The 27,399-nt window shown below is 36.9% G+C and overlaps 3 protein-coding genes and 1 non-coding gene across 4 annotated transcripts in view; 3 read left to right on the top strand and 1 right to left on the bottom strand.

The window, feature by feature from the left end:
• chadla (chondroadherin-like a) overlaps nucleotides 1–3,335 on the top strand; it is a 12,957-nt gene extending 9,622 nt beyond the window's left edge. The window contains exons 7-9 of the mRNA XM_056450908.1: nucleotides 1–294; nucleotides 398–564; nucleotides 1,640–3,335. The exon at nucleotides 1–294 is cut by the window's left edge and continues 399 nt beyond it. Of these exons, the coding sequence (XP_056306883.1) occupies nucleotides 1–294; nucleotides 398–564; nucleotides 1,640–1,985 (807 nt within the window). The 3' untranslated portion in view covers nucleotides 1,986–3,335. The remainder of the gene's footprint in view (nucleotides 295–397; nucleotides 565–1,639) is intronic.
• A 243-nt stretch (nucleotides 3,336–3,578) lies between these two features.
• Nucleotides 3,579–3,650, top strand: trnaq-cug (transfer RNA glutamine (anticodon CUG)). Its single transcript has one exon. It is a non-coding gene; the product is annotated as a tRNA-Gln (tRNA).
• Nucleotides 3,651–3,809: 159 nt separating this feature from the next.
• rbx1 (ring-box 1, E3 ubiquitin protein ligase) lies at nucleotides 3,810–7,461 on the top strand. The gene is made up of 5 exons (XM_056450897.1): nucleotides 3,810–3,926; nucleotides 5,183–5,261; nucleotides 5,584–5,654; nucleotides 5,741–5,826; nucleotides 7,256–7,461. Exons 1-5 carry the CDS (start codon nucleotides 3,849–3,851, stop codon nucleotides 7,266–7,268), a joined length of 327 nt encoding a protein of 108 aa, XP_056306872.1. The 5' UTR covers nucleotides 3,810–3,848; the 3' UTR covers nucleotides 7,269–7,461.
• A 1,762-nt stretch (nucleotides 7,462–9,223) lies between these two features.
• Nucleotides 9,224–27,287, bottom strand: st13 (ST13 Hsp70 interacting protein). Its single transcript, XM_056453454.1, has 13 exons — nucleotides 27,180–27,287; nucleotides 26,722–26,874; nucleotides 26,396–26,447; nucleotides 23,123–23,210; nucleotides 22,553–22,626; nucleotides 20,586–20,652; nucleotides 18,565–18,649; nucleotides 18,371–18,481; nucleotides 18,161–18,263; nucleotides 14,753–14,869; nucleotides 14,598–14,667; nucleotides 10,985–11,061; nucleotides 9,224–10,148 (listed from the first exon to the last, which is right to left on the bottom strand). Exons 2-13 carry the CDS (start codon nucleotides 26,829–26,831, stop codon nucleotides 10,017–10,019), a joined length of 1,086 nt encoding a protein of 361 aa, XP_056309429.1. The 5' UTR covers nucleotides 26,832–26,874; nucleotides 27,180–27,287; the 3' UTR covers nucleotides 9,224–10,016.
• Nucleotides 27,288–27,399: the final 112 nt, after the last annotated feature.

The following is a 27,399-nucleotide window of genomic DNA, read 5'->3' as shown; positions in this document are numbered from 1 at the left end:
CTCGAGCCTTCAGGACTTCTTTCTCCAGTCCTTCAGCTTACAGGACTCTACCTCAATAACAACTCCATAGCTACTATAGTGCCAAAAGCTCTGGATCCTGCTCCCAAGCTGGACGTTCTTCATCTTGGAGATAATGTGCTGACGGATGTGCCAAGTGATGCATTAGACCATGCCCCTCTTTTGACTGAACTCCACCTCTCTGGGAATCTGATTCGCTGGATTGGTCCCGGAGCATTTCGGGTGGTGGCTGAAAGTCTAAAGAACCTGCTCATTGGTAGAATGGGTCTTCAAAAGGTAGAGGAGATGCTCTATTTTTGAGAAGTAACAACAAATCCTTGGCTTTTATTGTGTTTATACTAGACTAAGCTCTTTGTCTTTCTTTGGTTGGTGGTTATAGATGAGTGTGAGGTCTCTGGCAGGGTTTGGTGCTGGTCTGCTGTCTTTGTCTCTTGAAGACAATCTGTTGGAGGAGTTGCCTGACCTTTCACCTCTTGCTGGACTTCAAAACCTCAATCTTAACAAAAATCCACTAATGTGTGACTGCAAATTACTACCATTTTACAGGTAATCTGTCTGCCACTCTGTCTATCTGTTTATCTTTTGAGATGTAGTGGTACATTTATGATTCAGTGATTCAAATGATCCGGTCACAGTGACGGTGCATTCCAAACAGGATCTATCACCCTCAAAAGGACGCTTGGGAGAGAAAACAATCATGGCAGCAATATTGAATTGCCATTTCGAAATGAAGTGCTCAAAATTGGCCAATTTGAAGGGCCCTTTGCAATGAAAGATTTTGAAGCATACAGCTGACAACCCCGTTGCGCAGGGTTGATTGTTGTCGCACATGGTATTAATTTCGGAAAGGGCTCATCCCTATACCAGAATGCAATCAAAGATTTCTCTGGAGTGTAAATCCTTCAAAGAGTACAACTGATAGCCAAATTGGGACTCCATTCTTTACGCAGGGAAGTTGATTGTTGTCGCACATGGTATTCTATTCGGAAGAGCTCATCCCTCTACCAGAATGCCATCAAAGATATCTCTCTGGAGTGTATACCTTTCGAAGGGATTAGAGCATAGGGATGAGCTCTTCCAAACAAATACAGTGATTGGTTCCAGTTAAAGATTCACTGATTTAAATGATTCGATCAGAGTAATACTTAATGTAACTCAACTTGATGATTCATTGAAATGAGCCACAAACTGGATATCCTTGGAGCTTAAGTGTCTGTAACTGATGGCTCAAAATGTAATTTACTAATTCTACTAGACAATTCTTAAGATTAATATTTTAATTAAAATCATATTTAGTTTACAGCTGTGTGTTGATTGTGAAATAAATCTGCTGTCAAAGGTTGACCTGTTTAAGCCCACTTTAGGTTTTCTTATTGTAGGAAATTGTGGTGGCAATTTTGTTCCTACCATAGCACATATTAGACATAAAACTAATATGTTAGTATGTTTCCTATTCAATTAGCCCTGTTCTTTTAGTTTTTTTATATGGTTGAATTTTGTAATCTTGAATTTTCTGTAATTATCAGTAGTAGCTAAATAAGCCTTCTTTACTAAACTTCCAAAACAAACATTCATCACTAAGTACTTAGGCATGTAAGCATGTATCTCAACTTTCTTTCAGATGGTTAGAGAAGATGAGACTGAGGGCTGAGGCGCTGTGCTTTTACCCCTCTGAGCTGCGAGGTCAGTCTGTAATGGAGTCTGCCATCTATAAGAACTGCTATATAGAAAATGCTCAATCCTTTAATGAGACCTCCATCCCAACCAAAGCTCATCAACCCAACAAACTTAACCCCATGCAGACCGCAAAACCATCTCAACCTAATCTGAAACAGACAAAGACAAAGATGGCTGCAACACCAAAGAATACCAAGTCTAAAGAATTCACACCAGAGCATGCACTGAAAAGGACCAGGCCAAACAAGAAAAAAAGAAGACGACCAAAAACAAGGTTTCCATCGATATGAGCAATAGGTTTTTTTTTTATTTAAACTATATAGTTATTGTACTGCAGGGTAGTAGTGCTGCTGATTTGTTAAAGGGTAGTCCGGTGCATGAGTCCATACACCCCCATTTTAAAAATGAAAATGAAAGTGAAAGCGAGGCTGCGGTGGGAAGAAACCCAGAAGAATAGGATCAGCACTTTAAACATTGCAACAACATGCTGTGGACTACAAACCTCCAGCTGTTGCCGTGATTTCAAAGTGCAAATATTGTGTAAGCATCTCTTTAATATCATTCAGTTAAGTTTATTTTAAACAATTAAAAGCATATTAGGCATCAAACAAAATCATAATCCCTTTAAAAGTAATTCGCTTAAGTGTCCTCCTAGGCTTCAGTTCATGGCACCAGGTAAACACTCTGGGGATGCTTCTTTGCTTCAGCCTATGTAACCCAGTGAGCGATAAAACAATGCAGTCCTCTGTAGCACACCCTAGTGTTGACTGTAACAGTGTTGTCTCTGTACTGAAATTTTAAAAACTAACATATAACATCACTAACATTTTAGTGCCATTGAGTGCATACTTAAACAGTGCTGATTTGCCGTAGTATTCACCATATCCCATTTTGATATCCCATTTTATTTTCACTATCCATTCAGAATGGACCTTCCGGTCACTCGGAAAGTGGTGAAATGATAAATTTGTGTAACTTTTTCTTCATTTATAAGATATAAAGCCAGGTACACAACAATACGCCATCACAGATGCCTTCTTGTGTGACTCAAGGCGATATTTCCTGGTTTCCACCATGGTTTCCACCCACGCAGTCTCGCTTTCACTTTTAAAATGGCGGCCGTGTGAACTCTGAAGTGAACTGAAGTGAAGTTTAATGATCATATTTTAACTTCTCATTTAAATGCTTTAACTGCATACCCTGGCTTGTCCTCACTAAGAGTGATAATGATAAATATTAATGTAATGATGACTATATTGTTAGCAGTAAATTGTGATATATGTGTGTTTTTTATTTAAACAATATAATTCTTAGCTAGCTGTGTAGTAGCTCTGCAGATTTGTTCACGGGTAATTCTTTGTTTGAATCCACTGATCAAAATTTGTGCAATGATTTGTGCAATTTTAATGCATCAACACAACAATAGTGTTTTGGGGGCTCTGAAAATACTTTTGTATATACTTTTGTATATATTTAATAAAATAATTGTCATGCCCCTTTAATGTATGACATTACATGTTCAGTCTATGGGTGAGCACAGTAACGTTACGTTACATATGTAAACAAACGTGTAAATTAGAGGAAAAACTACCAATTGTGGATATTTTACACGAGTTTACATGTTATCTGTACGCAAAACTTGTAAGCAAATATGAATAAGTGAAATAAAAATAATATAGATGGCATTTAATGAGTGTTTTCTGTAAGTCCTGGTAACGTCATCCCCTCTATCATTTCAAAGCTCTGCACTCTGCATTAATTTGACGCATGTAGAACTTAACCACATTTATATAATAGTCATAATTCTGACAATTTATTTCACAACACTGTCAGGGTGTTGTAGATGTAACAAATCTGGAAATAGTGGCCTAATGCCTCCAAGAGGTTCCATGGTGTAATGGTTAGCACTCTGGACTCTGAATCCAGCGATCCGAGTTCAAATCTCGGTGGAACCTAAGTTTTTCAACTCGACTATAATGTGGACTAGATTGTGTCTGATTGAACCGGATTGAAAATATTTTAATATGAGTAATATTAAAAACATCACACTACAGACAATTGCTTTAATTCAATCATTTTACGTGTATAAGACTATAAACTGAGTAGCTATTCGATGGCACTCGTTCTCGCGAGATCTTCAGACATTAGCAAACATGGCGGCCGCGATGGATGTGGACACCCCAAGTGGAGCCAACAGCGGAGCCAGTAAAAAGCGGTTTGAAGTGAAAAAGGTAAGTAAATGAGAAGTTCACGTTAATTATTGCTGTCAACTATATGTTCACGTCTGTTTACTCACTTTAAAATAAAAATAATTCTTTCACTGCGGTGTGTTAAACCCGGTTAGCATTAGCAGCGCTGCTCTTTCACATCATCGTTTTAATCACCGGCCTCTGTGCTTTTCATGTTTACAAAAGCCTCATGCAGTGTCACAAAAATGAGTACAATGTAATGTCAAGTAAAAAGGTGTTACATGCTCGCCCATTGTGCTTCTTATTTGAACTCCGGTAAATTCTGCAGCGTAATCCCAGAGATTATTGAAGTAGGCCGTTACAGAAATACAGCGCGGATCATTCCCAGACCTATGGGATTTTTTAGGCTAGAAGTGTGGACACTGCAGCCGCTTACAGTACATTCGAGTCTAACCGTTTGAGATTCACAGACATATTCCGAACGTTCTACTCGATTATTTGTAGACGTCATAGACGTGTTCCAAACGTTCGAATCCGTCATTTTTAGTCACCATAGTGAGCTTCTGAACATTCCATTTTAAACGGCTTTTCCTCCCTCAAAAATCGATGCAAACATTTTAGAGAATTTCACATATTACACACAGAATTAAAACATTCTATGAGTATATACAATGTACAATATATTGTCTGCATCCTTTTTAAAAGCTAGGTTCGGACATGTGTAATTGTCATAGACAGATGTTATACCTAATGTTATTTCATTTCATATTGATTCCAACGGTGTCAGCCTTTGAAAACTCCTTCCAAATGCTTGATTTTTAACAGTTTCTAGCATTGCAAACTCCAAATATTTGTTTCCAACAGTGTCAGGTGTTGCAAACTTATTCTCAATGTTCAATTCCGACAGTTTTAGGCGTCATAAACTCTTTCTGAATATATGGTATTTTTTGTGGAATATCGTAGGTGGTTTGCAGATTCTCAATCTGAACATTTGTGGACTCTGAATGGTATGAATGTAATCTGGATTCAAAACGATCGCAGTGCACTGTTGGAATTTAGATATACTTCTGTTTTAATCGCATTCTGTTTTCACAGCATATTTTCACCATGTTCATTTTGTTACAAGAGTTATGGCTGCAGGCCTCTGTTTTCTCCCATTATGATGTACAACTGAGAGAAAGCTGCTCATTGGTGGAGGATATTTAGGCTTAGTTTGTGTTTGTATATGCATCATTAGAGTAAAGGTGCTGTTAGCATTTTAATAAAGATTATGATTATAAACTCTGTTTGTCTTGCAGTGGAACGCTGTGGCTCTGTGGGCATGGGACATTGTGGTGGACAACTGTGCCATCTGCAGAAATCACATTATGGACCTCTGTAAGTATAATGGCAGCTTTAGTGTTTTAGGTTTAGTCTAGATCAGGGATTCCCAAATATTTTCAGCCCACGACCCCCAAAATAACAATGCCAGTGACTCACGACCCCCAATTTTCTCTGAGGTGGTGAATATATAAACCTTGCACACATACCAGTAGGCCCAAATCTATTCATCGTTTAATTTTGGAGAACACTACTCTGAGACCTTCATCCATGCTCAATTGTAGCCTTGTGTATTTTTAATGTATGTGAGTGCCGTAAAGGTGTCAGAAAGTTTAACCCCCACTTTGGGAAGTTAATCTGCAACTTATGTTTGCTTCAGGTATTGAGTGTCAGGCCAATCAGGCTTCTGCCACCTCAGAGGAGTGTACGGTGGCCTGGGGAGTCTGCAATGTGAGTATAATCACACACACTTTGAGCTCTGGGTTTTTTTGGTGCTGGTGTAATGCTGGTGTGTTTGTTTCTGTGTGTGTCTGCAGCACGCGTTTCATTTCCACTGCATCTCCCGCTGGCTGAAGACCAGACAAGTGTGTCCACTGGACAACAGAGAGTGGGAGTTTCAGAAGTGAGTCTTTTTGATTCTTCATTCAAATCAAGTCAAATTCACAAGCTTTATGTAAGGGATTGATCTCAAACTCAATTCCTGGAGGGCCACAGCTCTGCAGTTTTGTCCAACCCTATTCAAACACAGCTGATCCAACTAATCAAGGTGTTCAATTTCGCTGTCTATAATCCATAATAATAACTCCTGTATAGCAGTCCCACAACATTGACTATATTTACATGGACACCAATAATTCGATTTTAATGCGATTAAGACAATACTCTGATTAAGAGTCGACCATGTAAATAGCGATTTTTGATTAATCAGATTAAGGTCATAATCGAACTAAAGAGAAATCGAATTAAGGCGTGTGGAGTATGCCGATTTAAGTCACATTATTGAAGTGCAGTACAGACATGTAAACACCTTAATCAAACTATTACCGTCATGTAGGGCTTTTCGCCGTGTTTTGTGGCAGGATAGTCCACACACACTGCGGTTTGACACTCTTTGCGCCTGCCGAGTCAGTGCAGACCACAGACACCTGTATCGTGAAATGCAGAGGTTTTTTTCTTCCATTCACCATGCGGTTTGAACTTCCATTAAAACAACATTCTTCCAGCAGTTTATAGTTGCATCCAATATCTCGTTTGTCACAGGGGGTCATGCCCGAATCAAAGTGAAAGTGACAAACTGCAGTTAAAGTGGACAAATTAATAATGAAACACCCAAATTTGGAGGAAATACGGATAGTGTGGTGACGCAATGAGTTAATCTAAGTATGTGCTTTAACATGTAAAACGGGATCATGAAAGGAACATTCAAAAAGCAACTCATGTAAACGCCTTAATCTTATTATTTTCTTAATTAGATTAAGGCAAATAATTCGATTACTGATGTCCATGTAACCATAGTCATTGTCACTCGAAGATAAATACCAAAAAAAGAACACAACTGGAATAACTACAGCAGTCGCTATCGTCGATCTCATATGAGGCAAGAGATCATGATGACATATGATTACGTGTGCAGGTGTTGTAGTGCTGTCATTTCTTAAATAAAAAAAAAAATTCCACCACCCCATCCAAACTTTTAGGATACCAGGTATCAAATTTGCACAATCCATAAGCACACCGCTTTGGCTTGTTTCCCTCGCTCGAAAGCTTGACAGACCTTCTGCACGTAACTACGGTTGCTAGGCCATGATTGTTGTGTGGTGGATTTTGGGTGTGGCTTAGCGAAGGGTCAATTGAGTTTGAGACCTATGAATTAATTGTTCGCTTTAGCGCAGCCTCAGTGTGGCCTAGCAAAATAAACATTGTAAATTTTGATTAAATACAGATACTAATAATCGTTATTGAAACATTTCTTAAGATTTTAAAGCTTTTTTCCTGCTACCTGTCTCTTTCTGGTTGTAAATATTCATACGTGTGTTGTTGCTGTTTTTCAGGTATGGCCATTAGAAGTGTATCTGCAGATCCTTGTTTGTGTTCCCTTCCAAAATTTCCTTTCCTGACCACCATCACAGTTTCCCCCTGTTGAAGACCAACTGCGGTCTACATTGGAATTGTTATACTAGTGATGTTTTTATTTTTATTTCTGTGCTGTGTGCAGGATTCAGTGATGAAAATGATCAATAAATTCCCTCTAAATCAAGTTTTGTCAGATTTGTTTGATCATTAAGCCAAACTTTTTGAGTTCTGATTAAAAACAAAACAACCAAACTGAGGGAAGCAGGTTTAGATCAGTGCACATGTTTAAAAGAAGTGCTTAGTAATGGGGAAGGACCTGATTATCAGGATCAGGTGTGTTTGATTAGGATTGAAACTGACCGTGCTCCTCCAGAAGCTGAGTTTGGCTTCCTGTGTACTCATGTCACTGGCAAAAGGTAAGTGTTGTCTTATTTTCATCTGTTCTACTCTACCAAAGAGAGAATAATTTTCATGTTTGGGTTTTAGTTGTTCATATAAACTGCATTTTGCTTCTGGCTATGTATCTGTGAGCTCAGATTTGCTACTCACTCGGTTTTGGAAATGTTGATTTTTAACTTGTATGAAAGGTCAGAATTTCTTTCATTTTGAATATTTTCCTAAAAGGCATGTTTTTCTAGGATGTCCATGGTAATAGACAGTAGGGCTGCACAATATATCGTTTCCCCATTGATATTGCAATGTGATCATTCGCAACAGTCACATCGCAGGATATGTGCAGTGTTGAGTTTGTGTTTATCATTTGCGTTGTTTTTGATGCCTGTGATTGTATAATGATTTTAAAAGCATTCAGGTATAAGAAATTGATCCATTTGTGTCCTTAACTATGTTTAATCTTACTGAATTTTATTTCTGTCATTCATTTACTGTACTTGAATACTCAGCACTCTAAATGATAAAACACTTTTTCAATCGTATCTTTTTATTGTATTTATAGATTATTTTGCATGAAAATACTCAACACATGCAAATACAGAAATGCACTGCAAATAGCACAGACCACAACGAAAACGTGTTTGGGGGACCCCAAAAAGTTAATAGATTAGATTTTATGGAGATGCACTCCCACTGCAGAATCATCCCAATCCAGCTAACATTATAAATTCTTTCTAAATGGAGATATTAAGTCCTCTGATGATAATAGTATTCATATCATGGACATATTTCATATGTCCATGAAAGTTAAAGTCTTTTAAAAATCAAAGATGTAATAAATGATTAGAAGGAAACACAATACGCCAATAATGTTCACTATGTATATATGTATAAGGAGCAGACAGTGACTTAATATTTTGAAGTGTTGCTAAAACAAGATATCATATATATTATAAATTTAAGGGTTAAATAAACAGCATTAAATAAGAGCTGTTAGGCCCCTTATTACAAGATGACATTATTGAAATGAACAGATTTGCCCTTTTAAGCTTAATCGTTTACTTGTTACAAGATTTGTAGTATCTCAAGTACACATCTTGATTTTTGAAATACTTAGAAATTTTTATTGGGAAAAAAAATACCAAGGGAAGTCTTACATTTTAGCAGTGCATGTAAAGTAATAATATCTATTTAAGGCTTTGAATTATGGAAGGCTGCAGTCAAATGTACAGAAATCCTATTTGAGCTCTGGTTGCATTATAACAGAATAAATATATATATATATATATATATATATATATATATATATATATATATATATATATATATATATATATATATATATATATATTCATATAAAATATCGTAGAACCTGACAGGACAAAATCTGGTAATGGGCCTCAGTTTGCATTGCAGTTAAGACCCGTTAAAAGTTTTGTTCTCGTTTTTTGAAGAATGTTGTAAACTGGTAAACATTATCTTCAACAGTAGGATAAAATACCACAATGGAAGTCATTGAATACCAATTTAAATAAACACAGTTAATAAACACATTTAACCTTTGCAACAACCAAAATGTTTATTGAATCAAATCATCATGAAATTCTATAAGATGCACATTTGCCACGATGAGAAAGTTGATTATGATTGAATTAAATGTTTTTGCGTTGACGAGAGACGAACAATGAATTGAGAAAACAATGTCAGATTACACAGAGGGAGAGGAATAATAATAATAATAATATATAAAAAAATAATAATGAAAAACCCTTAAAGGGAATCCCAGGAAGTGAATGACTAAGACCAAAAAACAAAAAAAAAACAAAAAAAAGGGAATTTAGTCTTGACCCAGTCTTGAGCTGAACACAGACCTTCCCACTAGACTAGATCAATCTGCAGCAAGAAAACCAACATCAGAGCAGATCTCCAGTCCAGTGTTGAAGACCACGAAACACAGGCTAAACAAAGGTGATGATTAATAAGACCAAACGTCAGGAATGATTGGCTGCTTTTGTTAAATCCAGCTAGAACAGTCTCTCCAATCCAGAATCAAGTGCTAAATATGTTGAGCTCGGCGAAGCCCACAAAAATACTTCATACCCAACAAAACGTTTAGAAAATAAACTCGATTGTAATTTCATGCGTCACTCAAGCAACACCCCTCCCCATCTCTCTGGCCTTGTTCCGATACTCTTTCATAGTTTCTTCTGGTTTTGTAAAAGGTCAGTATCTCCAGCTAAGTGCTGTTGGTAAATTACGGCAAGAAACTCCGTGAGAAAAAGCTACAGCAGAGTATTGGAACTAGACATGAATTCTTTCTGCCATTATTATTATTATTATTATGGTTTAGGGCTGAGGGCCGGCAAACTTGGAGCTGAGTTTGTTGATCAGGGCCATGATTTTCGGGTTGCTCTGGTACTTGGCGATGTTGGCAGGGTTTTGCGCCACATCCTGGAACGCCGCCATCACCTCTGGGTCCTGGAAAAATGACAATGCATTAACAATTTAGCATCATGAAGAGATTACAGCGAGCCGAGATGCTCTGGAATGTTACATGAATAAGACATGCCTTTGAATTACTTCGACGTCATTTAACTATTGAAAGAGCAGAGAAAAATACAGACAAAAATTTAACCGGATAAATGAATTTTAGCAGGTAAAATGGAATTTGGCCAAAGAAAAAAAAGGTAAGAAATGTAGCTGATTTAATAGGGTTTAATCTGGACTTATGTGACAGGGCTTGGTAGGTTTTTTTATTCAATACATTATTTATTTGTTGGCTTTCAGACGAATCTTTGTGTGAGATGCTTTTAGTGTATGAGTTTACTCTAGTAAAAGCATTTAAAGGGATAGTTCACCCCAAAATGGTGATTTATCTTACCATTTACTCACCCTCAAGTGCTTCCAAACCTTTCAGTTTCTTTAATTTGTAGAACACAAAGGAAGATATTTTGTAGAAAGCTATAAACATGTAGCCACTGACTTCCATAGTATTTGTTTTTCCTACTATAGAAGTCACTGGTTTCCAGCTTTCTCCAGAATATCTCATCTTGTTTTCAACATAAAGACAAACAGGTTTGGAACTTTCAGTTTTGGATGAACTCTCCGTTAAAGTGAACTGTTTTGACTTATGTTTAGTAAAACATTGAACATTTACCCCAAAAGATTTAGTGTACAGTAGTTTCTTAAGTTGAATATCTCTGGAGCAGTTGACGAATGAGAAACAAATGACAAATGACTTGGATTGTGCCTTAATTAGTGGTGTATAGAGAGAGAGAGAGATTTAGACATGGTTATGATATGGTTAACTTTACCTGCATAGCCATGAGGACCTCTGGGTCATTAAACAGGTTGTTAAATCCAGGCATTCCACCTGGAAAACCGGCACCTCCTGAAGAAGCACAAAACAACATCAGCTGCCAGCACTGCACAAGAGGACAGATGACAAATTCTGCCACTCATATCTCAATCTGTTACTGCAGGAATCTCGCAAAATATTAAGTTACAAACATTTTGGTCTCCATATTGTATGTTCTCCATACGTGGATTACTCATTTAGGCCAGATTTTAGCCTGAGCCAGACTTTTTTTTTTTTGCCCCTAGGTCCGGGCTTCGGGCCAATTTTCACGTCATAGCTAGCATGCATATCGGGCTTCGGGCCTGCTTTACAAAAAACAATAAAAATAATAATTATAAAAGGTTTAATGAGATCTAATATGTGCGGTCCGGAAGTGCCAGTGATGCCTTGTGCATAGAGATTTCCAGCCACGTGCAATGGAGAACATAAAGAGAAAAACTGCCAATAGCGTACTTAAAACGGTAAAAAAAAACACTAGAGGAAAGGCAAACTTCTGGTCAACTTTTCAAATAGCGACAACTTTAAATGATGGGCCAACTAGTTAACTTGTAAATTGAGCAAACTCACTGTGGACCACATACTGCTTGCATATAGATGTCACTTAAAAAAACAACAACAACTAAAACTTACATTACAAAAAAAAAAACTCTAAACATTTCTCTAAATTATTCTGACAAAAAAAAAGAAACGACTTTCTATTAAATATAAATCTGGTCTATTTTAATGGCTGTAATAATAAATAAGCAGAATAAGCTGTTTGGCGGAAAAAAGACAGGCTTCGGGTTGGACTCGGGCCGAAAATTGATAAGCTGTTAGACCAGGGCAGGGCTGTAGCCGGTGCGTCTCGGGCCAGGGCCAGGCTAGGGCTTACATTTAAGGCCCGTGCAGGGCTCTAAGCTGGATTTGATGGTTGATGATTTGACATGATCCAAGATAGTTTTATTCTTCTGTAACTCAAACCTGCTCTGGAGCAGCTTATTTTATATAAACAGAGGTTTAGATTGTCATTTTAAAGAAAGGTGAAGCTGAAAGTACTGACATTTTCTTAGAAGAAATATTTCATTGTATTCAATTGGGCAAATTAACCATACTGTAAAACTAGTTTAGATTTTTTTGTTAATAAATCAACTGCGAAATAAAGGTATAGAGAAATACTCCAAAACAAAGGTCACGGGGTGGAAACCTTCTTAAGGGGTTAAAAGAGAACATTTGTACATTTTAGATCAGTGGTCTCCAATTTAATTCCTGGAGGGCCGCAGCTCTGCATAGTTTAGCTCCAACCACCTCTAACTCACACCTGCTTAATAGTCTCTAGTAGTTTAAAACACCTTGATAAAGCTGCGGTCACACTGGGCTTTGAGTGTGCGAAATTCTGTCGTACGGCACTGCGAAAAGGGGCGGAATTAAACAAGATGATTAAACAGTAAAAAAGCAAGCGATCGCTCCATGTTTTAAATTTCTGTCCAGAGAGGTCATGTTTTGATGCTCGATTGGTCTCACGCAGTCAAGTGATGCGATTTCGCAGGTCAGAGTTCACCAAGCTTGAACTTTCCAACGCAGCGACATGCGACACTTGATGCATGACCTTGCGTTTCCGGTCTGACGCATTTGCGTTTGCATGAATGGAAGTCTATGGGAGGAAAAGCCCAGTGTGACCGCAGCTTAAGTTGGATCAGCGGTTTGATTAGGGTTGGAACAAAACTGTGCAGAGCTGCAGCCCTCCAGGAATCCAGTTTGAGACTTATGTTTTAGAGTCTAATATCTACACATGGATCACCAACCCTGTTCCTGGACATCTACCTTCCTGCATATTTCAGTTGCAACCCTGATCAAACACACCTGTCTGTAAACATCAACTGCTGTTCAGGTCCTAATTAATTGGTTCAGGTGTGTTTGATCAGGGTTGGAGCTGAATTCTGTAGGAAGGTAGATCTCCAGGAACAGTGTTGATGAACCCTGATCAACACTTTAGGTAGCAAAATATACCTTTAAGATACCAGTATGGGTCTTTTAGAAATAGGAACTTGCCGCCCCAGCTTTAGTACGATTTCTGAGTGTCTGATATTAGACAAAGGCAATAACAGTGGTCCCTCGTTATTCGCGTGAGTTATGTTCTAAAAAAAACCCGCAACAGGTGAAATTCGCGAAGTAGCTTATTTTTTACAATTATTATAGACGTTTTAAGGCTGTAAAACCCCTCAGTACACACTTTATACAATTTTCTCAGACAGGCGTTAACATTTTTACACTTTTCTCTCGTTTAAACACTCAAAGTTCAAACCTTCATTGAAAAGTCCAGTAATACAGAACAAAACCAAAGATCAAAACCGTCTGATCTCCATTTATTTATTCCGTAATGGCGCCCTACAGCCGCGTAACTTCTACCTTCTTTAAGCATGTCTAGAAGTTCACCTTATTTTGCGATGGTTAGCATCTTTCTCTGATTTTGGGTGCTACCGCAGGTGCCTTTGATGGTAAAAAACATTTTGTCGACATTGTGCATGAAACATGCAAACATACAGTACAGCACTCTAGAGTCACTCTGCTAGCGATCAAAGATTGATTTAAATTTGGCCACGTATTACAGGAGACACGGCATGGAGGAGATTGTCTAGGGTCTACAGCTAATTAGGACGCAGAACACAACATGCTGTAGCAAAAAAAGCATGTCAAATTGCACACAAAAAAAAAAAATGTGTGAAACTGCGAGGCAGCAAAACGTAAACCTCGTTTTGGCGAGAAACCACTGTATTCTGACTGAGATTTTTTTTTGTGAAGGAATAATTAAATAGTTTATAGAATCATGCGCAGGTGATGTTGACAGCTTATATGAAGGCGATTTGATGCAGACACTTCTCAAATATCAAAATGACTTTGATGCAAATTTTATTTAAATAGCCAGTTCTGCCCTAAGCCATGTGATTAAGAAATTTGAATACTGTCACATAGAAAATTCACTCTAAAGGTACAACTAAACACAATGCTAAATACTCTTGACAAAGTACAAATCCTGTACACTCTTCAACAAATGTGGAAAGTAAATTGCATATTATTTAACAAACTATTGTATCAACTAAGAATTTCGTTATTTTGCTCACATGATTGATAATTGAATATTAATCAGATAATGTCATTACACTATAGTCTTGTCGCCAGCCAATAGCAGCATTGCTGATCGTCGTTTCAAAAATGTGAAATAGCAAACAATCTCAGATCAATTCAGGTATCAGGATTAAACTGATCCAGGATCTTTCAAACCATCTTAGATCATTTTATCGAGGTATGAAGAACAGATGGCAGCTTTATGAACACATGGTTTAACTAATATACAGGATGGGCCATTTATAGGAATACACCTTAATAAAACGGGAATGGTTGGTGATATTAACGTTCTGTTTGTGGCACATTAATATATGTGAGGGGGCTTGTAAATAACTTATGAAAGAATAAAGTTGCGTTTAAAACCAAGCACACTATTGTTTTTCTTGTGAAATTCCTAATAAGTTTGTAAAGGTGTACCAATATAAATGGCCCACCCTGTATATGTACACATATGTATAGTTGAATACCTGGGAATCCTGGGAATCCTCCTGCTCCTGCTCCTCCTCCTCCTCCAGCTTGTTGTCTGGCTTCCTCTTCCTGCACACACACACAAACGTGATCAGGTCTGACTGCAGAAAATGCAGATTCATGCCTGTCAGTGTAAAAGGATTGATTTCGTTACCCGCTGTGCTCTCTCGTGCTCCTCCCTCGCTTTCTTCACTCGTTCCTGTCGAGCTCTGATCTCTCGTTCTTCGCGCTTGCGTTCGTATTTGCGCCGGTGATCAATAATTTTGTTAGCCTGTGAGAGAGACATGAAATCACATGAGACGCATTCCAGATTGCTTTTTGTTGTTTACTTTGCGCTTAGGCTTACTTGACCATTGTTTTGCAAAATCATCTTGTTAGCAGTTGTGACTTTAAATTATTTAGTAGAATTTAAAGTCTTACCCTAAAGCATTATTCACTCATTCATTTTCTTTTTGGCTAAGTCCCTTTATTAATCAGGGGTTACCAGAGCGGAATGAACCATCAACTCATCCAGCATATGTATTACACAGCTTCCAGCCACAACCCAACACTGGGAAACACCCACACACTCATTCACACACACACACACACACACACACTACAGCCAATTTAGCTTACCCAATTCACCTATAGCGCATGTCTTGTGGGGGAAACTGGAGCATACAGAGGAAACCCACGCAAACACGGAGAGTACATGCAAACTCCACACAAAAATGCCAACTGACCCAGCCGGGGCTAGAACCAGCGACCTTCTTGCTGTGAGGTGATTGTGCTACCCATTGCCAACCATGACGCAACCTTAAAGCATTATTCACCCCAAAATAAATTGTCATCATTTACTCACCCTCCATTTAAATAAAAAAAAAAAGAGAAATTGACAACCAAAACAGTTGTAAGATAAACTGCAAGTGAAGGGTGAGTAAATATCCACATTTTATTAGTTTCATATCCCTTCAAGACACCCCCATCTTAATTTAAAGCATTAAAATTGAATTTCAACATAAATTAACCTCAAATAAGCATATTAATCAAATCAAATGCATATTCAATATGCAGGAACAGCTATAGCTGATGTGTAACAAGAAAACCGTTACACAGGAAATTATATAATAAAAAGACCCACATAGATATATACACTAGATACTGCATACGGACCCTGAGCATGCATCAGTAGCGCCGCCACATTTGTACAGGGCTCCCAGGACAAAAGTCATTCAACTGCACTAGTCAAGACAGTGTGCCAATATGAAGATGCTGGACTTTAGCGCTGTGTGTGGGTGTAGTAAAGAGCAAACAAAGCACAAAGGCAGAACATTTCAAAGGTAAGATTTAGTTTTTTACGATTTTGTATGTTACAAACTTGTGTGCTAATGTGCTAAACAAGTATTTCTGATAATACAGTCTCTTACCACACTGACCATAAGGCAAAGTAGCACCAACTCGCACTAAATACTAGGCTTGTGCTAGTTTTGTTGAATAAAATAAGCAAACAATGTAAATGAAATATGACAACAAGATGCTGCCGTGCTAGAAACTTAAAGTAAATACTAAGCTAAGTAAATGAGTCATTCATAACGGAGATTCATTCATTCATAAACAAATCGCTCCCTCTGTTAGAATGAGAAGTGAAAGCAGGAGAGGTGGTGTGTTTCAGGATACAAATTAGATCTAATTAAACAGGGAGGGAGATTATACATTTGCATGCACACAAACACACACTCTTTGTCGGCGATGCCTGTGCGGTCACTTATCCATCGATGTAGAAAAGTGATGCAAAATCATAAATTTTTGTAATTTAAAAAAATATTAGCATACAGACCACCGGGAAATTTCCCGATCATAGATATATGTGTGTATATCTCTGGCTCTGGATGGCCAGTCCTACACTGCACCTTGGTCCCGCATTCATTTCAAAGGATCGCTACCCTGTACTTAAATGGCAGCTCTGATCCTTCCAATAGACAACAATAGTGTAGACAACATCTAAATGTAAATGTCTATGAAAGACCCAAATATAATGAATTATAAATGTCAAGACTACATTCAGGAAGTCTTTTAAAAATATGAAATAATTTCAATCATTACGCAGCAGATTTACCTCAAAAATTATCTATTGTCGAAAAGGAAGGGTCTGAAAATGCAACATTGTGTGCAGTTTTTCATCTTCACATAAGCTTTAGACCATTTTGAGGGATGTAAACATAAACAATAGTCCCAATACATTTCCTGTTTTACATTTTTAATTTCTACAGCTTCAGAGAATCCAAAAAGAGCCACATATTGATAAACAATGTCATGATAGCAGTTTTAACATTAAGTTATGATTGAATTGCCTCTTGTTACAGTTATCAAATAGTTTGATAATTAGCAGGAAATGTTCATGGGCTAATGACATGACCAAATTAGATATTTGTGAATACTGTAGCATCTTCCACATGCTTAAAAAAAATGACCAAAACAATAAAGGTGGACTACAAATCTGTTTTCTGGCCTGGCATTTAAAATACCCTATTATAATATCATATTGTACTCATTTTCCAAACCATTTTAAAACCTACATTTATCTGTAGGTAAATGAATTACTCACTTTATAGCAGGGTCACCGAACATACTCCTGGAGGTCTTTGAGTGTCCTGCAGAGTTTCGCTCCAACTTGCCTCAACAAGCTTCAAGTATACATACTGTATGCTGCGTCCCAATTCTTTATACTACACCCTAAAAGTATGTACTTTTTTGTGAAGGAAAAATATTTCTATATTTATAAGAGTATGCAAGCTTTGGGACATACCACTTCCTCATTAACAGATCGTTGTGTTGCTGAGCAGTTTCAATCATCCACACTTCTGTCATATTTAATGTCCTACCTTATTGGAAAAGCAGCAGCAGGTTAATCTACCATTCACGCGTCTTTCATGCAGAGAAATCTCCTCCGATCTTTGGATAATTATCCATTCAGATGTTAATGTCCAAACACGTCTTTATATAAGGTCAGTATTGTTGTTGCAGATGAAATATAACACAGACAACACGGTATAAATATTCTAGTTGACTAGATATTAATTAACTCATACAAACAGCTTTACCGAAGCCTCTCTACTTGACGGTTGGTCTCGCGTGTCCATCATGTTTATTTATTTACACTTTTCAACGGAATTTGTAGCTCCAATCGAATTCACGTCCAACACGCAATGTATTGTGGGTAATATCAGCGGTTAGAGTATGAATGGTTCTACACTTAAAATTTTTAGTAAACCATCCAGGAACCTTTAGCATACTCTTCTTCAGCATACTATGGTTTGCAACATACTAATTCGATTTTCAAATAGCATTTAGGATGGATAATATGTGAATTGGGACACAGCACTGGTAAGACCTAGATTAGCTTGTTCAGGTGTGTTTGAGCTCAACTCTGCAGGACACTGGCCAAGCAGGGACAATCTTGGTAATCCCTGCCTTTTTAGAGGGTTTCCAAGGTACCAACAAACCATTCTCTAAAAAAATCATTCCACCAGCTTAGATGTCTTTGTGGAAGGGCTGCAATCAAAAGCTTTGGCATAGATACCTTTGGCTGGACTTCTTTGAGCATGGCACTGGCCTCTTCATCATAGTCCAGTTTGCAGGCCATGGCCAAATCTCGAGCAGAATCCTCCCAATGGCCAAGCAACCTATGGAACCAATGTTTTTCATTAGCAGGAGACAAAAAAGAACAGAAATGTAGGGTCAAGCCAGAAATCCCAGCTTTTCCACAGAAACGAAGCCATAATTCTGTTACTTGTGTGCTTTCCCTCTCCATTTATACGGCTGGGCAGAGTCTGGGTTGATGCTGATGGCTCGGTCACAGTCTCTGATGGCAGCATTGGGTTTCTGCATCTTCACATAAACACTAGGACACAAACGGATACAGGTTATCCACCACACAGCCAACTAGAAGGCGGAACGGTAAAATCCAAAGGGATTGGTTGATACCTGGCTCTTTTGGCGTACAAAATGGCCAATTTTGGGTTGAGTTTGATGGCCTCAGTGAAGAGGTCTAGAGCTTTTTGTAGATCACCTGAGAAAGGAGATCATTTAGGATTTTTTTAGAAGTAGCCAAGATTTTCTCTAGTCTGTAAGTTTAATTATTACCAAAATTAAAGACATGTGAACATTAGCTGGGTTTGCATTGTGCTGTGCTAATGCACATTCTGAAGTATCACCTGAGAAACGAGTAAAGAAAATACCAAATTTTGAATAATAAAAAAAAAATTTTTTTTTGCAAAAGAAATGCTTGCTTGAGTTGGTTTTGGACTTGTGCGAAAAGAGTTAATGCCAATAATGGAAACACATTCGCTGAATAAATTGTAATGTAGCAAATAGGGATGCTCAAAATAATCGATTAACCGTTAACCAAAAGGGTGCATTTGTAACCGATTAATGGTATCAGTTAAACAATTAAAATTGCATATATTTTTAGAGTTTGGCTGCATAAGGGGCCGATCGAATGGGCTTTTTTTGCATTAAGAGGGGCATCTTTTGAATGGTTCACTAATGGCCGCAAGTGTTTTGCGCGCAGCTCATTTCAGAGCAGCAGTGTTTGTGTTGTCAAGACAACTACAGAGAACTTTTACAGACTGAGGAGAGACTAGTGCTCGCAGTTTCAAGTTATCCAGAGCGGTATGAATTTACAAATCTTGTATGTCACAATATTATTAAATATTACAATTGTAACAACACTCTTGCACAATCAATACCCGGCTGATTCAGTCGTTTCCTAGTGACATAAAAAGAAAATTCCTTGTCAACAAAAAAGGCAGTGTGGTGCGCCTCACGTTTTTGGAACGGAAAAGCACGTTTGCTGTAACTGGCCCCTTAATGTGCAACTGCAACACATTTGTTAACTTGCGGGATGGTAACGTGTAACCACACGTGCCTACAGACATATTTGCCAAAGAAGCAAAAATGGAAGAAGAATATTGCTGTTTGATATAGACGAGTTAATGCCAAACAGCGATGATTCTGACAGCCTCCTGGATCTGTGTCATAAACACAACAAATAGGCTTTACCTTTCATTTTACAGCTTATAAAGCATGTATGCAAATTAATGCAATATCATATTTAAACAACAAAACTGTTTACAAAAAAAACAAAAATCAACATAGGCGCGTGCATCTTTGTCTTTCATCACGCACAGCGCGTGCACTTGAACCGCGGGTGAGAGAGGAAACCACATATCAAGACAATCTTTAAAATATTGATTTCTTTTAAAATGTAAGGTTTTGTGATATAATAATAACAGCGGGCATTAAATAAATGCATATTTTCCGTGGAGCAAGCGATTTGAGGTAGTCTGCTATTCTTATTTGATGGAAGACAAAAACATGATTGGAAAAACAGCCTATGCCCGTTCTTAAAAAGGATTCAGTCAGTGTTTTCATTTTGTAATCTAAATAAATCATTTAAGTGAAAATTTTTTAGGGCAGGCCTATTTATTTAATTCATTTTATTTAGTTTATTCTGTTTTTCTATACTGTTGAAAACACTGCAGGTGTGTGAAGATGCTCTGCTGTTATGTTCTGTTATTAATATGTTCACATGTTAAAATAAATCAGTATTTTAAAATGCAATATTTAATGTGTCAGACACAAAAAAGACGCGTCTTTTTAAAAATTTAATAATAATTGAATATTAATCTGACCAGTTAACCGTTAATATTCGATTAACGAGCGACGGTTGTCGGTTAGCAAAATTAACTGAAATGAGCATCCCTAGTAGCAAACATTACACCCACAAGACTAATCTGCTGTCTCCATTATGCTTGGCTTGTTTACTGTTGGTTACTAGGTTACCAATTCTACAGTAGGCTGCTCTAACAACTTGATTGAAAAGTAACTAATTCGCATTTAGCGTATTTTATTTTTTTGCAAACTTTGAAAAGCACTTCATATTAGCATGGAAACCTGGTTTATGATTACATTATTGCAGATTTCAGAATGTCAAAACAGCTCACCATCTCCTAACGCATCGATGGCCTCAATCTTCTTCTCATTGGCCTGGTCCATCATCTCTTCTGTAACCTGAGATTAAAAAAGTGGTTCCATCAAGCCATTTGTAGAATTTCACTTTTTACTAGATGAGTGCTACATTAGAGCCTTTACCAAACTCTCAAATAGACATACAGTAGTAAATCTTCTGTTGTTTACATTTTTGGACAAGCAACCCAATAACAAAGTCCTGGAAATGTTGTCTTCAGTGAATAATGAAACATGAGCACATTAAACACCTTGGCTGGTGATGTCTGAGGGTCACAATCGGTCAAACTAGATTAGATAACTAAATGCTAATTTAGTCTCAGTCCTGTGTCAAAGGCCTATCCTGTTATCCAAAAACTAAACGTCTGGGAATTTTAGTTTTGGTCATGTTTTAGTCCTGCTGCATAATGATATGCTCAAAAAAATGACCAGTTAAAGGAAATATAATTTTTTATTTAAGATTATTGCACATTGACCAACACAAATCAAGACAATGTCAGGTCATTGAATAGGTTTATCAGACCTAGTATATTTGTCTTATTATATTATAAATTAAAATACTGACAAATTAAACAAATTGATAAATTTTAAACTCTTCTCTCATAAGCTAAAATTGTGAATAAGCTAAAATATTAAAATCGCAATAATTCAAATGATCTGACTTGTAATACGGCACAGATTTAAAATCAAAACATTTGCTTAGATTCAGAGAAGGTCCGATTGTGAATTTTGTTGCACCAAACACTGTAAACGGCTGTCTGGCTGTATTACATATTCATTTGAATAGAGTAGAACAGTTGAGCACTAAAGACTAATTTACACGTCTGCAATTGCTTTTAGATCATCAGTGCTTTTTTCCCACTCAGCTCAGAGATTGAGAGTGTGCTCGTGTTTGCCAAGTTGTGAAAGTAAAACTCCAGGCAGAAACAGTGTCCTCTTAAGAGAAAACCTTGTGACATTTGGCATCAGCAAGCAGGATATATTGTGGAGGCTTGTTAAAAAACGCTTATAATATTTTGGTAAAGAAAATAAAAATAGGTTTCGGTACGTTTATCCACAGCACTGCATGCTCCTATAGCTGCAGTTTGGGTTTAATGATGTTGCTTTCGTATTAGTCTCATATTAGTTTTACTAACAAAATGAACAAATCCTCTTTTTGACCTATTTTGTGCAACAAAACCTTCAAAAACCTTCTTTGCACTTGACGTTACTTTGGTTTACCGCACTTTAGCCTTTAGGACTTTAGCCGCGGTCACACTGCACTTTTTGTTCGTTCGACTTTAGACTTCCATTCATATGCATGCAAATGCGTCAGACCGGAAACACAAGCTTGTGCAACAAGTTTCACAGTTCGCTGCTTTGCAAAATTCAAGCTTGGTGAACTCTGATCTGCAAAATTGCATCACGTGTATTGCCTGAAAACAATCGAAGATCAAAAATTGACCCCTTTGTGCAGAAATGTAAAATATGGACAAAAACGCTCAAATTTAAAAAAAAAAGTTTAATCATCTTGTCTAATCCCACCGCTTTTCGCAGCACAATAAAACAGAATTTTCCATGCTGAAACTCAAGTGTGACCATGGTATTATTCTGATTTTGAACCCCTTAATGTCACAATTTGCTGCAGTAATATTTGGTGTATTTTTGAATTGCAATCCCACCCTTAAACTATTAACTGTAAAAGTACAAGGTTTGAGGACACTTACAAAGTAATTTTGCTTTTAATAAGACAACTAGGCTAAAACAAGACTGAATTTAGACAGTCAGTGAAAATCTACTAGATGTCAAATAGCACAGGTGAAGTCATTCATTCCTGTATCTTTGTCAACATTCGAAGTGGATCAAAAAAGTTGTTCAAAACTGTCCTTATTCCAAATTTAGATTTGCATCATTATAGAAACCCTTTAATGATTAAAACAATAAGATAAAAAAGCAGTCTATTCACCTCCAAGTTTTCAAAGTCACCCATCTCTTGAGGATCATCTGTGTCAGGCTCAATCACTCCTTCATTGTCGATTTCTGGAGAAGTTAATACCAAAAAATAAAAGTTCATATGACAGCAGAAACACCAGTTACAAAATATGAACATTTGCTCCAGTCAGAAATGTCTGCAAATATTAAAACCCAAAATGAGACTAATTTACCAATTGAGATTAAATTGTGGACATGCAGAATAAACCTTTACTGGCCCATTAACCTAAAACATTTAGTTCAACACTGTCATGCTAAATTATAACATGTCAAGTAGCCTGACTGATGTCAGGAGTAAATCGCAGTAAAATTCAAACAGTTACTAAAACATCAGTGACTACTTGTCCTCATAACAGTTTCTTTTGCTTTCTAAGTGTATATATAGGACAAATGTGAGATGGGTGAAATCACCAAAAGTTGGAAAAAGTTTTACAGACGGATCAGAGCTATTACCAAGCCACAAAAAGGCCGGAGCGACAGCATATCAAAATGACATACGAGGAGCAAACAGAAGATATTAAAAGAGATATTAGAGTCAACATACCAATTTCACTCTCCTCGCTCTCAGACGGCGGGGCTGGTTCGGGTTTAGGTGCTGCTTTTTTTGCGCCTCCATCACATGGACAGCTTCCCTACAGACAAATGAAAACCCAGATCAACAGCAAGCTTTAGTTAAAGGGACAGTTCACCCAAAAAATACAATCCTGTCATCAAATACTCATTCTCCACTTGTGCTAAACAAGTTTGATTTTTCTTTTTTTCTGTTATAAAACAAAGGAAATTTTGAAGAATCTTGGAAACCGGTAGCTGCTGAAGAGCCACTGTAGATTTTAGTTTTTTTTTTTTGTTTTGTTTTTTACATATATGGAAGTCAGTAGTTAGAGGTTTTCCAACATTTTTCAAAATATCTTCTTTACTGTTTAACTCAGAGGTGCCCAAAGTAGGGCCCACAGGCCAAAGTTGGCCCATTGTAACCTTTGATTTGGCTCACCATCCCATCTGAGAGAAGTTAGTATGATGGAGAGTGTTGGGACAAACATCTTTAACACCGAGATCGTCATTTTTTAATTTGACGTAACCTTTTTTGTTTGTTTTATTGCTGAGCTACAAAAAGCAAACTAATATTAAATGTTTTAATTAAATGTTGTAAATTAATCCGATTTCTTTTTAAAAAGTACCGTCACTCGAAGGATAGAGGACCATGCAGAAGACATCAGTGAGCAAATTAAGCCAAAAACTTGTGTAATTCTGTAATAAATTAGCTTTTGTTTTTATTGTAATAAGTTCATTATTAAATGTAAAAATACTGTATTAGTTAACAAAGCAATGTTTTCTAGTAATTTCTAAACATTATTAAATAAACTAGGAAATTACCCATGGCAACTGTTTACCTTCGGCCCACCGGCCTCAGTCAAGTTTGGTTTTTGGCCCTTCATAAGAAAAAGTTTGGGCACCTCTGGTTTAAGAGAAGAAAGTCAAAATGATTTGAAACCACTGGAGTTAAGTGGTGACTCAATTTTTATTATTGAGTGAAATATGCCTTTAATTTAACACCATAAAACTCCACAGTAGCAGCACAGAAAGCATACTAAATAAAAGCTAGCATTAATATAAATAAACAATGGCACCATGTATGTTTTTTTCATTCTAAATTTAAACCATTCCAACTATTTATTTGCAAGGTGAGTGGAAAAAAAGGTGAACAATTTAAGGTTTTAAAAAACGTTTGATCTAAACTTCAGAAGCTGTATTTGGTTTAACTTCACTGATAGGATTCCAATAGGACTAAAACTGCTTTAGAAAAAAGGAAATATTGGTGAACTTCAAAATGTGTCATCCCAGAACAGTCATTTTGTTAAGGGGTATAAACCATCTGGTACCATAATTAAAAAAACATCCAAAATTCTAGTTTCAAGTTTAATTCATTCCACATAAAGATCTGTACTAGCTCAATATTTGTTAGGCTTTGCATTTTTATTCCATAATTGCAAGACGCAAAATAAATATAACAGCATAAACATTACATATATATGCAAAATACCAGACATCCCATTTGTGTCCATTCAATTTACAGAAAGCATACAAAATAAAAGTACCTACTTCAATGAAAACAATTAAAAAGTGAACATTTTTCAGCATCATTTAGTGAACAAGGCATTTTTATGTAAAACAAAACTAAATATACTGACCTGTGCATAGTAAAACATACAGATGAATAAGTGTATTTAAGACACTTAAAAATACAAACACTTACACATTTAAAATGGATTACAAACTTCAGGCCAACAAACAGATAAAAGCAAATGGACTGGACTGAACTGTTTACCCCCCGCTCTGATATGGAGGTAAAGTTGGTTTTATATTCAAACATTCAGACTTTCTCTTTAATAATATAAATTTCAGAAAAGTATTCACTGTCTTCAAATTCAAAATAGGAAAATCATATCAGCAGCCGATGACTATCAAAGTACAAAATTGACTGTTTACAGTCAATTAAATAGTGCTAATGTTGTTTTGAAATCATACTTGCATGCAATTTCAGACTGAATATTCAAAGTACAATGGTAAACAATATAGGGAGCATGTCACAAGTCGTCCCTCAACGAATGTGCGAAGATAAAACCAATTTTACCTCAATTGCTCTCATAACCTATTTATCATCTTCCATCTACATATTGAATATGCCTCTTGTTCTACCTCAGAAATTGTTTACTCGCCTCACCCCACCCCCCTCTCATCCCCTATTTTGCACTACTATTTTATCTTTTACATGGTACATCTTGTGTGTGTGTGTGTGATATATATATATATATATATATATATATATATATATATATATATATATATATATATATATATATATATATATATATATATATAGTTCTACCTAAGAACTGTTGTTTTTCACCTCATCCTACAAACCTCTCATCCCCTGATTTGCACTACTGTTTATCTTCTACAGTTTTTTCCACTGTAACTTTAGTGTGATTCGTATTGAAAGGATATACTTGCTTGTTTGCGCTGAGAAGTGAGACGCACTTAATCTCATCACACTTGTATACTGTACATTGTATAGTGTACAGTGACTATAAAAGGCAAAATGTAAAATGAAAATTTATTAGTATTCTGGTGCTGCATTGTGATCCATAAACTCTTAATGTGTCCTGAATTTATTGATTTTTGTTGTAAATGTGCCTGACAAGGCTTTAATGAATAAATCGTTACACCATTAAACTGCCCCACCAAGAAAAAAAATTAACTGGATGGCATTTCTTAACTCCTAATGTCACTAGTTGCCACATTCAATGCATTTTTTTTTTCATCAAATCCCATAACTTTTAAAATATCAACCTCTACCAAATGGTAGATATGTCAGTTTATGGTAAAAGAACCAGAGTTAATACATATACTATGAAAAAGTTCTGAATACTAAATCATCTTGATTTTTTGAAGTATGCCATAAAATATTTCAGATTCTCATTTGTTTTCTTGACTTTGGTTTTATTGTAGAAAAAACAAGTGTCGTAGTGCAACAGGATTATGTTTTTTTGATTACTATTGTAAACCTACTATACTATGTGTGTAAACCATTTAAAACAGTCATTCTTTAAATGACTTTAACACTCATTATTTAAAACGTCAACCATTTTGTAGAGCATGCAGTTAAAGGGTTTATGTGTATTCTATAAATCAAGTTAAACAATTTCTGATATGCTTAAAAATAATACACACAAATTAAAGTTTACACATCCTCATTTCAAATACAGTTTTTAAAATTCATATTTTATGGCCAAAAACTATTTACTTCGTTTCCTACCTTGCATGATGAGCTGTCATTCATTGTTGGTGATGGTATATTTGCTCCCATTCTACAATAAAGTAAAATATTAGCATTTTAATGGTCATTCAGTTAATGCTTTACTCGTGTGTGTGTGTGTTCCAGTTTCATTTGTTTTAAGGGAATGGAACCGTGAGCCACATGTGAGGCAGGCTGCGGGTGTGACTGCTCACACAAGCAGCAAACTTTGGCACAGAAACCTACTATATTTATTACACAACACATTCCGCACTTACAATTATTACAAAGGAAAACACTAGAAAGCAACACCAAACACAGGACACACATCAAAAACAGGCACTGACCCCAGCAGCCAGGTTTTAAAGAAGCTCATCTCTGGCAGATGCAGCACTGATGGATTCTCATTGCACAACTGCACAAAGGCCTTTAACTCTGTCACTTTCCGAGGGTCCATTTTCCACACGAATCAAACCCAAGCGGAGCAAACTGCGTTAATCCTGGAAAAACAAGGAAGCGTGTTTTATTATTCCGGTCATATGACGTGTTCGATCAGCGCGCTGGATTAATAAATGATGCACGGCAGTTACACCAACAAACTGCAATCAAACTGTGTGCAACATCGCTGTAAATCAGTAATTAGTGGTGTGTATGGGGATTAACGCACGCGCTGCATAGAAGCTTCTGGAAATAATGCGATAGAGAGAAAGAGAGAGAGCGCGCAATTTGTTAATTTTTAGAATTGTCCGTTCAATCGACTTCATCGTTATGTATTCGTTGATAAAATAAAACAAAAACGCTGTACCTGCAAGAGCAAAATCCCTAAAATGCGCTTCCCCAACAGCGATTTGAGGGTCGCGAGATTGAACTCGCTCTGCACGCGCGACTCACTGAACGCGAGACTGCGAGTTTTGCGCAGGCGCGATTTAAAGCACTCGCTACTATAACAAAACCAAAACAACAGGGGGCCTTCAGGCATTGCGCTCATTTTAGAGTAAAACGCGCGAGATGTTATGAGAAAATGT

The sequence above is a fragment of the Danio aesculapii genome, chromosome 3 (assembly GCF_903798145.1).
Source record: "Danio aesculapii chromosome 3, fDanAes4.1, whole genome shotgun sequence".
In the NCBI taxonomy this organism is placed as follows: Eukaryota; Metazoa; Chordata; class Actinopteri; order Cypriniformes; family Danionidae; genus Danio; species Danio aesculapii.
Note: the sequence above shows the minus strand (reverse complement) of the source record. Positions and strands in the feature narration are given on the sequence as shown.

Bases quoted from the DNA above. Each gene is read 5' to 3' on its own strand.
- rbx1 (XM_056450897.1), top strand. From the start codon at position 3,849: ATGGCGGCCGCGATGGATGTGGACACCCCAAGTGGAGCCAACAGCGGA. The intron at 5,262-5,583 runs GTAAGTATAATG...TGTTTGCTTCAG, and splicing joins AAATCACATTATGGACCTCT to GTATTGAGTGTCAGGCCAAT. The intron at 5,655-5,740 runs GTGAGTATAATC...GTGTGTCTGCAG, and splicing joins TGGCCTGGGGAGTCTGCAAT to CACGCGTTTCATTTCCACTG.
- st13 (XM_056453454.1), bottom strand. From the start codon at position 26,831: ATGGACCCTCGGAAAGTGACAGAGTTAAAGGCCTTTGTGCAGTTGTGC. The intron at 22,627-23,122 runs GTATGTTGACTC...TAACTTCTCCAG, and splicing joins GAGCGAGGAGAGTGAAATTG to AAATCGACAATGAAGGAGTG. The intron at 11,062-14,597 runs GTATTCAACTAT...GTGCTTCTTCAG, and splicing joins AGGATTCCCAGGATTCCCAG to GAGGTGCCGGTTTTCCAGGT.